At 37.7% G+C, this 13,306-nt stretch overlaps 1 protein-coding gene across 1 annotated transcript in view; it reads right to left on the reverse strand.

Annotated features, from left to right (window-relative positions):
- Window positions 1-97: 97 nt before the first annotated feature.
- Window positions 98-13,306, reverse strand: part of LOC408443 — a 50,179-nt gene continuing 36,970 nt past the window's right edge. The window contains exons 2-4 of the mRNA XM_391991.5: window positions 11,231-11,403; window positions 2,605-2,808; window positions 98-2,109 (exon numbers count right to left, since the gene is read on the reverse strand). Coding sequence (XP_391991.1) covers window positions 1,372-2,109; window positions 2,605-2,808; window positions 11,231-11,403 — 1,115 coding nt within the window. The 3' untranslated portion in view covers window positions 98-1,371. The remainder of the gene's footprint in view (window positions 2,110-2,604; window positions 2,809-11,230; window positions 11,404-13,306) is intronic.

Genomic DNA, 13,306 nt, shown 5'->3' on the forward strand with positions numbered 1-13,306 from the left:
AAAAAAATCAACTTACCTTTTATATAAATCGATGAAGGTGGCACAAAAGAGGAGAGAAGGAATGGATGATGGTGCACATTTATCACACGACACTATGTAGTGTTGAGAATAAATTAATATATTTGAAATGAATATACGGTAGATACTGTCTCGCATCCCAAATTTTATGGCATCTCATAACATCTCCTCTCTCTCTCTCTCTCTCTCTCTCTCTCTCATTCTCTCTTTCTTTCTTTCTCTCTCTCTCTCTCTCTTCTCCTCTTCACTCTTCTTATCGATCTTCGACATCTCTGTCCTTCTCTCTTTCTCTCCCTTTCTCACAAAATGCACTCTTGCACGACGCATAAAAAAAGAAGAAGAGGAGATATATATATCCCGTAATTCAGCTTTGTACCGCTTCTTTATTTTCTCATCGGCATCCCTCCACGCAATGTCTAAAACTTTCGACTTTAATCTCCTATTGTTATATATACACGCGTGCCAGGCAAAAATCTCTCTATTGCTTTTTTTAAATAATATCCGCGAATCAGACGAACACTGGGAGGGGTTTTCGGCTACGAATCAGATTTAAATAAAACGGAATCGTCTATACTTTCGAGCTATTTACATTAAATACACGCGCAGTCTCTCTCTCTCTCTCTCTCTCTTTCTCTCGCACACGCATCCTTACTTAACGTAGTAACTCTTTCTCTCTCTCTTTCTCTCTCTCTCTTTCTCTCTCTCCCTACACGTAACACTTGAAGAAGAGAGGGAAGAAAAGAACGATTCATCCGTGTGTTTTATTGCACATTCTCGTCTCGATCTCCACACTCGAACACGCAGGACAAAAGAAGAAAGTCAGAACCACGCAGTGACACGCAGTCTCAACGTCACTCACGCACTCGATGCAGATATGTCGAAACTGATATAAGCTTTCCTTTCTCCTCGCGTCTCGATAGAGAAGACTCAAACTCTCGTCGATCGAATCACCGTTTCACCGTTGCAGAAAGAAACTCATCGTTTCTCAACTTTCAAACATCTTCAAACTTGATCGATCGGAGTCAAAACAAAATCCCGTTTTCCCCAGAGAAACGAAACGAATCCACGCCCCCACCAACCTCTTGTATCACTCTTCCTAATCTCCATCAGGAACTCTCGTTCCCGTTTTCTTTTTTTTTCTTTTTTTTTTTTTCTTTTAGAACAGATAATACACAATTGCTATCCTAAAACTGTGACAAATCTTCTATCTTCCGTCTCGTTGTTCTCGATAATGTTCCTTAATAAAGCGTCCTCGCGAAAAACTGGCCCGTACTCTTCTTCGTTGTGTTCCAACACCGTAACTCGGAATCAATCGCCACCGTACGAACAGAGGAAACACGGATTCCTGGCTCACTACGTGGTGGACGGCGAGGTTGGAACCGAGATCGGCGACGTCGGGCTGATCGACTCCCTGCCGTTCGACAGTGTGGGCGTCGAGGCTCTGTATTCGTTGTGGATACCAGGGGTGCTCGTTCTGTTGTTACCCAGTAAACTATCGATAGAGAAAGGGTTGAGCCTCTTCCTCTCCTCCCTCCCCTTCACGGACAGGTCTATGCTACTGCTCTGCACCTCCTCCTCGCTGGTCTGTTGCCTGACCGATGTTCTTCCTGGGTTGTTCGTTGTTTGACGTTGGGGCCCACCCGCGCTGTTCATGTTCACCAACTCTCTCCTTCTCTCGAGGAGGGAGGTCAGGCCCCAATGATGGATCCCCTGCTGATGATTCAAGTGGTCCAGGTTCAGGCTCGAGTTCGGACTCTGAAGACTTCCCGCTACCTGGTTCACCGATCTTCGAGGATCGTTCTGATCGTTGCCACTGCTCCCCAATCTCGAGTAACACTCTCCATCGATGGAGCCATCGGCGGTCGAGTCGACCCTCTCGCTTCCGCTCTCGCTGCAAGAATCCAAACCACCGACAACGTCTATCTCCTCGTTCGCGTCGTTTCCAGAGCCCGACACGCTGCTGCTCTCGTTGTTGTTGCTCAAATGGTTGAAAGAGCTTCCCAGGCTCCCGTTCAGGGAGTTTCCGCCGGATGCTGCCGCGCTTCGGGACTCCCATTCGGCTCGGAGGGTCGAGAGGTCGACGGTGATTCCCTGGAACGAGAATATTTCGTTCTTCTCTTCTGGGGTTCCAGTTTTGGGATCGTTCGATATGAAGATTTATACGGAAATTGCACGGCCTCGACAATCGGAGAGATTTAGAGATTTTATTCAGAGAGAATGAACGGTTCACTTCGTACGATTAGTACAAGTATTTTAATTATTCGTTTTTCTTTTTAAATATTCGAAAGTGTGAAATGATATTTGACAGATAACCATAATTATGAGATTATTTTAATTGGGAGAAAGTGTAGAATTGAGGTAAGGAAGATGATTTATGTTATTGTTTTTCTTTTTTTTTCCTTTTTTTTTTTTTCCTTCTCTGAAAATTCTTCCGAAGATTGAAACGACAGTCGACAAATAAAAAGGAAAGAAATTGCATTTAGATATTAACGATGAAATTATAATCAATTATTTTTTTAACACGCTATCGAAGCATTAAAGTATTCTCTAAATGTATTTGAGAAAGTAGATTGCATTAGTGATTACCTTTGCAGCTAATTTCCTCTGCTGTCGTTCAAGAGCTTTCAGCAATTTCTTCTGCCGCCTTTCCCTCTCCTTCCTTCTCAACTCTTCAGGTGGAATTGGTTCGCCGCTACAGCTTTGAGGATGAGCGTTGTGCGCCGGCCTTCCTGGACCCTTCTTCGTGTGCTCCTTCTTCCTCCATTTTGCCCTTCTGTTCTGGAACCATACCTGAAAATAGACGAATGGAATCCGATTATTATCTGTCCTGGAAGAGAAAGTATTCCTGACGAAAATATTTCTTAAAACGAAAATCAATTTGTTTATTCTTTGAAAAATGATCCGTTATTTATATTTGGAAATGAATATTCTCCGAGAAATTTTGAAAAATATTTCTTTTTTCTAGATTATTTAAAAATATTTAAAAAAATATTTTAATTAAAAAATTCTCTGAAAAACAAAAATTTTGGAAAACTTTTCCTTTTTCTAGATTATTTAAAAATATTTCAATTAAAAAATATTTCTTTACCCATTGAAAGATTCAAAAGAAATTCGAAATGATCCAAAATCTTAATCAATTATTTGGAAATTAAATTTTTCGAGAATTAAAAAAAATTTCCTTTCTCTCAAATTTCCCAAATTTTCCCAAATTATTCCTACACGTTATTGTCAACTCTTCTCCTTCCTCTCCCAAAATCATAAGAAAATTCCCGAGAATTTATCATCTTTATCCCGAATAATTAAAAGCACGTCCAACAGTGGACCCGGTCACAACGGTTAAATGTCGGAATTACACGAAGGAAGGAGGGCAGCCCTAGCCGAGGAAGCAACGACCCCCCGGGGTGTCTTGATTCATGGCGAGTTTCAACCCTTTGCTCGCGTGAACGCTCGCGGCGCAAAGCACGATTTAAAGCCGGCGTGAATTTCACCGCTACTCGTTGCTTGGTTGGGAAAAGAAAAGGCACGGAAAGAGAGGCGTAAGGGGTTTGAAAAGGTGGTTGAAAAGGATGAAGACATTAGTTGCGGCTGTTGGCCGGTATGTGGCGCTGTTCTCACGCGAGCCACAGATCAATACACCCCCGCCAACCCCGTGTAACGCCATCCGCGTGTCACGTGCCCTCACGATTTCTTCGCCGCCCCTTCTTCCTTTCCACCCTTCCTCGTCGACGGACGGGACGAGATCGAATCGGTGGAAAGATCGGATTGCCGCACGCGCAGCTGGCCATTTTTCAACGAAACGTACCTCCTTGCTTATAAAGAGTTCGATGAAAGAATTTTATGGGGCCGAGTCTCTCTCTCTCTCTCTCTGGAATGGGATATCCGATCAGTCGGGAAATGATTTTTAATTTTTTCCTTTTCGAAATATATTTTACACCTTCGTAAATCGTTGTGATCGTTTACCAGGAGAGACAAGTGGGGATGTGGTTGTAATTATAAAATAAAATTGTGATTTATCCAATACTTTCTTCTCCGAGAAGGGAAAATTAATTATATGAGAAGCTTGACAGTATCCGAGATAACGTATAAATTAGAAGAGGGGAAAGATAAATTATTTAAAGCTTTTTAATAACGATTGTAATGAAACACATTACAAGGAGTAATGTAATTTTGTGATAGAATTTTGTTTATTACAAATTGTTTATACGAATATCTAGAGGATATTTCTTGAGTTGAATATTATTCAAATCTTTATTTCAAACGTCAATAACGTTAAAATAAAAAAAGGAAAAAGAATGAGAATGTTCTTTGAAATTAAATTATGCATAGAGTAATCATACTGTGTAAAAAAAGAAATCGTTTCGACCGACGTTTGATAACGCATCGAATTAACTCAGCGGTTATAAATTCATTATCAATCAAATGTCATCACCGGAAATAATAAACAGTATTAATTGGTCAACGTTATAAATATTATTGGAATTTTATTCAACGTCGCATAAAATGAGATAAATCATTGTCTAAAATTAAATATACTTATTCATGTTCGTCCAATCAGCGATAAAATGCTTTGTAACGCAACATTAACTAAATTGAAGAAAAGAAGATAAATAAAGAAAATAGGCGGAATGAAAATAAGCAAGAATGTATATATAAGATTTCTTTTAATAACTCTAAACTTGATAAAGAGGAAAAGAAACATGGTGGAATAATAAATTTATCATTCCGAAACATCATAATTATTCATCGTATAGATAATTTTTAAACAAACATATTCGAAAGAAGGGATATGCATATTTTAAAATTGATAATCTCTCATCTACGATCTAATCATTTGGAACATGTGCACAGAATCAATTTCGTAATTTTAATTTTTTTTCCAATACTTTACGCGAAAAAAAATTTCATTCCTCCAACGATTAATTCTTCTTCTTCTCCTTCTTCTTCTTCTTCTTCTTCTTTTTCTAATTTTTAGATGGAACGTGTTAATTAATTTCAAAGTTTTGGTCAATATCGAATAATGTTCCAGGAAAAGCACGCATAATTTTTCAATAATTCTTTAAATATAATTTTTTCTATTTCATGAAATAACATTTCATTTCCATCAACCTAACATTATCGGCATAAATCACGTTGAGAGACGTTTCAAGCTAATTACATCTACCAGTTGTGTCAGATATCCGTGAAGAAATATACGGCATATTTCCCTATGCATTTTCAAGGATATCCACGTTTTAAGGCGGTTTTCTTATCCGTACAGCCATTTTATGGACACTTCTCTCGAGGAGCAACGTGGTCGTAAACCGTGGGCCAGAAAAAAGATGTTACACGTTTAGCATCAGTCAAAGCGCATGGTAATCGATGGAGTAGCTTGTTAGTGGTTATCAGTGGCGATAATTTCTGACGAATCGTGGTAATAATGCCGAAATAACGATTTCTGCTTCGTAACTCGGACCAGCTGCTCTGTCACGTCGTTCTTTCCATTGATAATGATGAAAATTGAAACATCTGTGGTGCACACCAAGTACGACGTTTTTACAAAGTGATATACTTTACGGGGGAAAAGAGGGGGAGGGGGGAGGGGAAGAGGAGGAGAAAAAAAAGAAAAAAGAAGAAAGGAAAAGAAAAATTTCGTAGAATTCGATTTCCGTTCATCCTCCATCCGATCATTTTTATTTATTACGAACGTTTTAAATAAATTTATTCCCTACTTTATTTGGAAAAAAATATAAGTTAATAAGTAATTATCATTTGGTTAAAGATCATTGTGATTTTAATCTTTTGTATTTCTAATTTTTTCAATTTCTCTCTGCTCGACAGTTAATATTACATAATAAAATATTATATACACCTTTAAAAGTTTCTCTCAAGACATTATTTCTTCTTTTATCTTTCATTTTTATTACACGCTATTCATTACCTAAATAAAATTTAGTTTCGGGAGAATCATCGATTAAAATATCATTGGCAAGGACATTGGTAATTTAGAATTTTTTTTATAAGTAAAAGCGTAAAAAGAAAATAATTTCGAATGAAAAAAGAAATTTGACACTGCAATAATTACCATGACACCAGGCTAATTAGTATTCAGTCCGGACGGCTCGGTTTATTACACGCCACCAATTCGTATGCAGGGAACGTAGAACGCGTCGTGCGTTCTGTCGAATCGATTTACGCCGACAAAACAAAGAAATCTCATAAAATGGCAATATATATTATACAACTGCTAATTAACTCCGGATAGAGGAAAGAGGATGATTAATTTTTAAACGGTGTACATCTTTATCGAAATCGTGTCAATGTTCTCGTACTTGGATAATTATTCTTCCAAATTTTATCATAGATATAAATTTTTATTATACAATCCCGTATCCGAAGATAAGATATTGTAAAATATCTACCAATACTTTACGGATATTCCAATTATTAAAAAAAAAACCCTCGAAGAAATATCTCCAAAATGTTTAAAAACCAAGAATTATGAAAAACATCCAATTCTATGAAATATATATCGCGAATTTCAAAAATATATCAAAAACACGATTCCCATTTAAATGAATAATTATCGTTCGAAGAAAGAAAAAGAAAATTTAAATTTATATCTTACAGAATGAAAATATCAAGATGTAGAAAGATTTGGAAAATTCCCAAATCGTTCCCCTTTCCTCCTCGACTTCAATTATTAACAACAAAATGGACCGGTTTTCTGACACGATGCCTTAAACGAATAATACTGAAAAAAAGAGAAAATCGGCTATCGTTCGTGTTGTTTGCCGTTCAATTGATTTTTAACCAGCATCTCTTCCTTCGGCTCCACGTTTCGTGTTCAGAGATTTCGTCGAGAGGAAGGGAGGGAAGGGACAGGTTGCCGTCGATGGTTTTTTTGTGTAAATATGATAATGATACCGCAGGATGGCCCCGACGACGCGTGGAATGATCGACAATTAACGAGCACGATATGCTTGCCCTTCATTTAAATATAAACGTAGCATGGTGGACGAGAAAATGGCGCTTTTTCGACGAGTTGTCTTCAGGCGATTACTGTCTTTGAATTGATCCCCATTTTTTTCCTTCTTTTTTTTTTTTTTTTTTTTTTTTTTTTTTCTTTTGAGAAACGTTTCTTTCATATTTTCGTTTCGATTTCGTGTTTTATTATTACAAGGAATATAATAATAAATTTCCCCTCCGTTTATTTATTTAAACCTGATGGAAATATTTAATTTAATTACGGAACAGATATTTATTTTTCAAATTAGCGAGAAATTAATTTTGACGAATGAGAATTGAATTTGAAAATATAGAAATTTATTTTTATTTACTGGAATCTTGTAGAAATATTTAAGTTAAGCGAGAGTCGATATTTATTTTTCCTTTGAGTCTGAAAATTCATGAAACTTTTTATCTCTTCGTTATTTCTTGCCAGGTAAATAATAATTATCAAAATTTTGGATAAACGTCCAAGAGGGGAGAGAATTATCTTGTATAAAATTACAAAGGAACAAGTTTGAGATTTTTTTCTCTTATTAATCTCTTTCGACAGAGGATGTTATTAATATCAGCAACATAAGATAATTGCCACGAAATTTCTCAGAAAAATTATATGCACGTGTACATTACACACACATATATATATATATTTTTACTTTCAACTATAATAAATTAAAGGAAAAATACGTATATTTCACACAAACGTCAATATCCCTCGATACATTGAATAAATAACAGTTATTAAATTTCTTCGAGTAAGTAAATTGTTGGACCAGTTCTGGTTCAAAACTCGAGCGAATAAATAAAGAAGCGGGAGAGAGATTACCTAATTTAAAATACAGATATAAAGTGAGTCGTAAAAGCCCCGATAAATTATCTTATACAAAGAAATTCATCTATTCAACTCGACTACTCTAGAAAGTCGTCGTGTGTATAGAGCATAACTGACTTATATACCTGCAATTCATTTCTTTGAATCTTCATTCTTCAACTTCTTTATTATTATTATTATTATTATTATTATTATCATCAAACATGAACATTTTAAAATTTATACCATCTCGTACAAAATAAATAACCCTCGTAAAGATTGATTCCATCTCCTTCTCTCCGAATAATATTATTACAAATAAATCGTTTCACGCGTATAAATATCTATAAAACCATTACACGCTCTACATATATTCATCTACGTGATTTCCCACGAAATGGAATTACCTTCGATGCAACGTAACAGGCTCGTCTCGTTAAAAATAAATCGCGGGAATAAATTTTTCTCCCGAAATCCCGTGCAAGCAGCACGATCATGGAAGAGAATCGAACAAGATCGCTTTCTAAATCGAAACCCCGCCCACGCATTGCGTCAAGAGGAGGCTGACAAACCCGTTTAAACTCACAAAACGCGGGAGTGTTTTCGCACGAGAATTAATGAATTCGAGCGAGATACCGATCGAGATTTCCAACAGCCACCCTTGCTCGAAACTCGACACCCACGTGCGCCGCCGTCCAAGACCAGTTGCCCACGTCCAACCACGTGTCGTCCGTTTATCTATCTCTCCAATAATATATTTTTTAAAAAAGATCTTGAGAACCAGCATCAGGGGTTATCTGGCTCGGCCATCGAATATCTAATCTGAGGAGAAGAGTCCTCCCTTGGTGAACAGGCACCGGCTGCAACGTGACATCGTGTCACCGCTGAGGTTATCTCCTCCGGATCGATCCCTGTCATCAAGGTGGATCGGTTTTCCCCTCGAAAGAAACGAACGATCGAATACGTGTCCCGCGTCGTGTGGGTGATTTCAACGCCTGGTTTCGCGTGTCGCGACTACCTTCCTGCGTTCCTTTATCGATAATATTTGTTTGAAGAAACATTTATCATCGTAATTGAAATAACTTTTGCCTAAGATTTCTTTCATCGGAATTGTTGGAAAATCGAATATCGATGTGATTTTTATCTTCGATGGATTTCCGATTTTATTATATAACTTTCGATCGTCGTCGTTTGATGCGATTATTAATTATTTTATCAATTTGGCGGGTATTAAGAATTAGAAATTTCTTCAAACAACGTTGAAAACCGTAAGGGTTTGAATTGAATTTTTATAATAGGAATGAATGGTTAAGAGAGAAGGGAGGGTGTGTTGCCACGTAATTTGGGAGAGAGAAGGTGGCCCGATTAAATTGTTGGAAAGCAGAGAGAACGATTGCGCTGTTCCTGCGGCACACGGACCGTATCTAACCGTATAAATATAAATATCTTATCGACTGGGGGAAGATATGAGGGTGGCTTCGTGTCCGATGGGCCGTGAAATTGAGGGTCCACCCTTCGTCGGTCCCACGGAAAGGACCTACCATTGCGTTCACGGTTTCGTATTTGTAACAGTAACAGTTCTAATTCTGATCGCGAATATTTCCACCAAGCAAATGAACGCGACCAATTTCGAAAGATGAGTTTACAACCGAAGAACATTACCGAAGATTTAAACAAAATTTAAAGAAAAAAAAAGAAAGAAAAGGAGAGCAAATTAAACGCGAATAAATTTAATCGTGAATTTTAATTCGAACGATACCGTTCCCCTGAATTTCACTTGCAAAGGAGAAAATCTATTTTTTCATTATAATCGCAATGTGTGTTTCGCGAGGAAATAATGTGTAAGGAACCACCGTGGGTGATTTTAAAAAATATGGTCTGACAATTAGAAGCGAGAAGCATCAGTGATTAACGTGAAAAATGAGCACCAGTCATGAAGACCAGTCATGTTAAAATGCGTACCATTCCTTTTCTTTCTTTCTTTCTTTATTTCCTTTTTTTTTTTTTTTTTTTGTTTCAGTTACATGCAATTCCACGACTTTCACGGAAAACGATTCGCGTGGTTCGCCGATTTATCCGGTCATCGAGCTTCCGGAAGAATAAATTAAGAATATGATATCGTTCGCTTTTTTATTTCATTCCAAGACGTGATGTTAGATGGAGACACGTTAAACGAGGATGGAATGAGATTCTTCTTTTAATAAAGCGATAAAATTACAAAAAAATAAATGTTTTCTCGCCAAATCGATTTCATTTGGCTGACAAATTGTCCCTTTGCACGAAACGTCTTATCATATACGTACGCTATACTGGCTACTAAGAATATCAAGATACTTATATTACTTGCTTCGAAAAAAGATAAATAAATAAATAAAAGCAGAAAACATTTAATTACGTAAATATGGAAATTGATATTTTCGTGAAATCGTCAAAAGAATTTGAGGAACAACGTATCAAACAAAAAAACTTGACAGCACTAAATTCGAAATTAATACCAAATATTATGATAAATCCAAATAAACATTCCATAATTTCCATGAAGTTTGGAAAAGTGATTAAAAAAGAAATCAGGTAATTTCCAGAAGAGGAGAGACGCTTTAGAAATGGCGCCCACATAAAAATCAGTTCATTATTCAAATGGACACGGTCGACGAGTCGAGGTCTTTGGATAGATGTTCCTTAGTTTACTACCCTCCAACACACCGGACTGTAAGGTAACCGCACTCAGAATCGAGCAGATGGACTAACTACCCTCGGGAGAGCGGCTCGAGGGCCGAAGGCGCCGAGATCAAACCGCCCCCGTGTCGTCTGTCGGGCATCAACCCTCGAAAAATGACGGCGTACGCGCCTATAAATTCTCGCCTATCGAAACGGCCGATCTGGGACGTCTGATAATGGTACGCGAAACGTGAAATCAGGTCGCCATAAAAGTGCATTTTTTCTTCCCGAAATTATGGAAAGAAAATTCGATCGACCCTGCTCTGTAAATTTCTCCATTTTATTAATCCGAAATTTTGACTCGATCCGTTTAAATTTTTATTAATTTTCCTGATTGCAAATTTTACTTAAATCTTATCCTTGTTGAAGTCCAACATTAACTCTTCCCTTTTCTCGAAACGGAATTACTTTGAATTTTCCTAATTTCTTTCCAATTGCAGAAAATTTAATTTGTTGGATTTCGAATTTAGAATTCAATAAATTTCGAATCTCTCTAATTCAAAAAAGTTGAAAAATTATTCGTCTCCAAGAATCTGACAATTCATTTTATTTCGAATTCGTGAAATTCCACGGATCCATTAAATTCTTTCAACCCTTCGTCGATCTTTTTTCAAAGAATCGGATTGCTCTCTTTTTCTTTTCTCGAAAAGGATTATATTTCCTCGAGGATTCGTAAGAAAAAAAAAAAAATGTACTCACCGCTACGCGGCTCTCTTTCAACTCGAGTCTCACAGCCAGAGCTTCTCGCATAAACACATCGGGATAATGACTCGAGAGAAATGCCCGTTCCAATTCCTCCAGTTGCCAGCTATTGAAGTTGGTCCTGCTCCTTCGCCTCTTGCTCCCACCTTCGTCCGATTCGCCATCGCAACCTGAAATTACAAATATATATGTTAGAATCTTGAAGACTTTAATGAAAAATTACAAATTTTTCCTCTTCCTGAACGATATTCTTCTAAATAGAAGCATATCTATCTCCATATCTCCTCAATGTTCGAATCTTTCTTCAACAATTATTCGAAAAATCCTAATAATTTTCCTATCAGGAAATGAACTTTTCTTAATTATTCTAAGAGAAACGTTTACCAATCTTTCATCGAAGAATACGAAGGAAGAAATCGGATGAATCCTCTCGATTCGATTCAATGCTTCTTAGAAAAGTTGCAGTTAGATCGCATGGAGAGAGATCTCGGTTTCCGCATAAAAGGGAGAGCGAAAGCGAAGATTGAAGCCTTATCGTCGCGAAATTGGTTCGAGGCATCGTATCATCCCGGCCAATCGTCTCTCAGATAAGTCGAGTCGAAAACAGAATTCCCGGACATATTGAATAAACATGGAATTTCAGTGATTTTACGAGGGCCCTGGTCCACCCTCCAACCCTTATCCGGACCGAGAATCTGCGGATCCACGATTGTTTTGGCAGACATCTCCTGTTTCCTGACCAGATACGTATGCTAATGCAGGAGAGGAGGAATTGAAAAAAGATCGGCAATTATGATTGACTCGGCAATAAGGCCGCCGTTATCTGGATCAGGAAATGAAATAGCACGAGACGAAACGTTCCTCGAGATCGGGATGATTTGGAAAGGAAATCGAGTCGATACGTTCCGCTCACATTCACGTGTCCAATACTTTGTGTGAGTGAAATTGTCGAGAATTTGAATGAAATGAAGAAAAATTTTATTCGAGTCGATTAACGTAATTTTATCTCGTTAAATCTTCGATAAAATTTTTATCGAATCAGAAGAATTGATAGGAATAGAAAATTTAAAAAAAAGTTTACAAAAGATCGATAGTTAATAGATCTTCGTCGATTCAATACTACTTGAAGGAATTTCTTATTAAAAAAAAAATAACCAACGAGAAAAAATTCTAATTTATTAGAATTATTAATTTCTCAAATTCCATCTTCTTCGTAACTCCAGAAAGAAATTCGATTTCCTCGAAAAAGATTCAATCGAAACCGACCCCTTAATTATCTCTTCCTAAAGAAAAAAGTCCACCTTTACAAAGTGTTAATCTTAATCTCCATAAATTCAATTTTCCTACAAACGCGATATTCGACTAAAAAATCCAACCTTCACACACATATACACACGCACATCTTTATCACTTTACATTCGCGAAACGAATTCAGGAGCACGTTCACGCGCGTTCATCGGCGGAAAGTCTGACGAGGGTAATTTTTCTTCCATCGCGTACGCGGCACGGTATTATTATCGGAAACGGGTATCAAAGTTGATAGATGGCGCAGGTAGCGCGTTAAATAATTTATGAGAGGACGAGTTAAACAATTTTCGCGTCCACCTCTGATCGTCCCCTCGATCTATTCTCGTCCCGAATCAGAATTTCTCTCCTCCTCTCTTTCCAACCCCCCTCCATCTTTTCCTTCTCCACTCCTTTTTCTTTCGCGAACGAAGGAGGAAGAGGACGATACCTGCGGCCCGATAATGTGGCCGGCCGCATTAATGAACCTGACACGACGATAATGATTCGGTTAATTCGAGCGGTTGAAGCGTGACACGGTTGGACACAATGATCGACCGATCCGTCCCGTAATCGTCGCTTCCGTAAATGGTATCTCTCAATTTAATCTGAGAATGCAGTCTCTGAGACCGAAAGAAAATACGTAATTGAGAGGATACCAGACGCCATTACTGTCGACCGACTTTTATTGGTTCGATGGTTGGATCGATAGTTGCCTTTTGATTCCGGCTGATCCATCCTGATCGGTTTAATTATTTTCACAGATTGAGATGTTTCCCGTTCGAAACA

Source organism: Apis mellifera, linkage group LG14, assembly GCF_003254395.2.
Source record: "Apis mellifera strain DH4 linkage group LG14, Amel_HAv3.1, whole genome shotgun sequence".
Taxonomy (NCBI): Eukaryota; Metazoa; Arthropoda; class Insecta; order Hymenoptera; family Apidae; genus Apis; species Apis mellifera.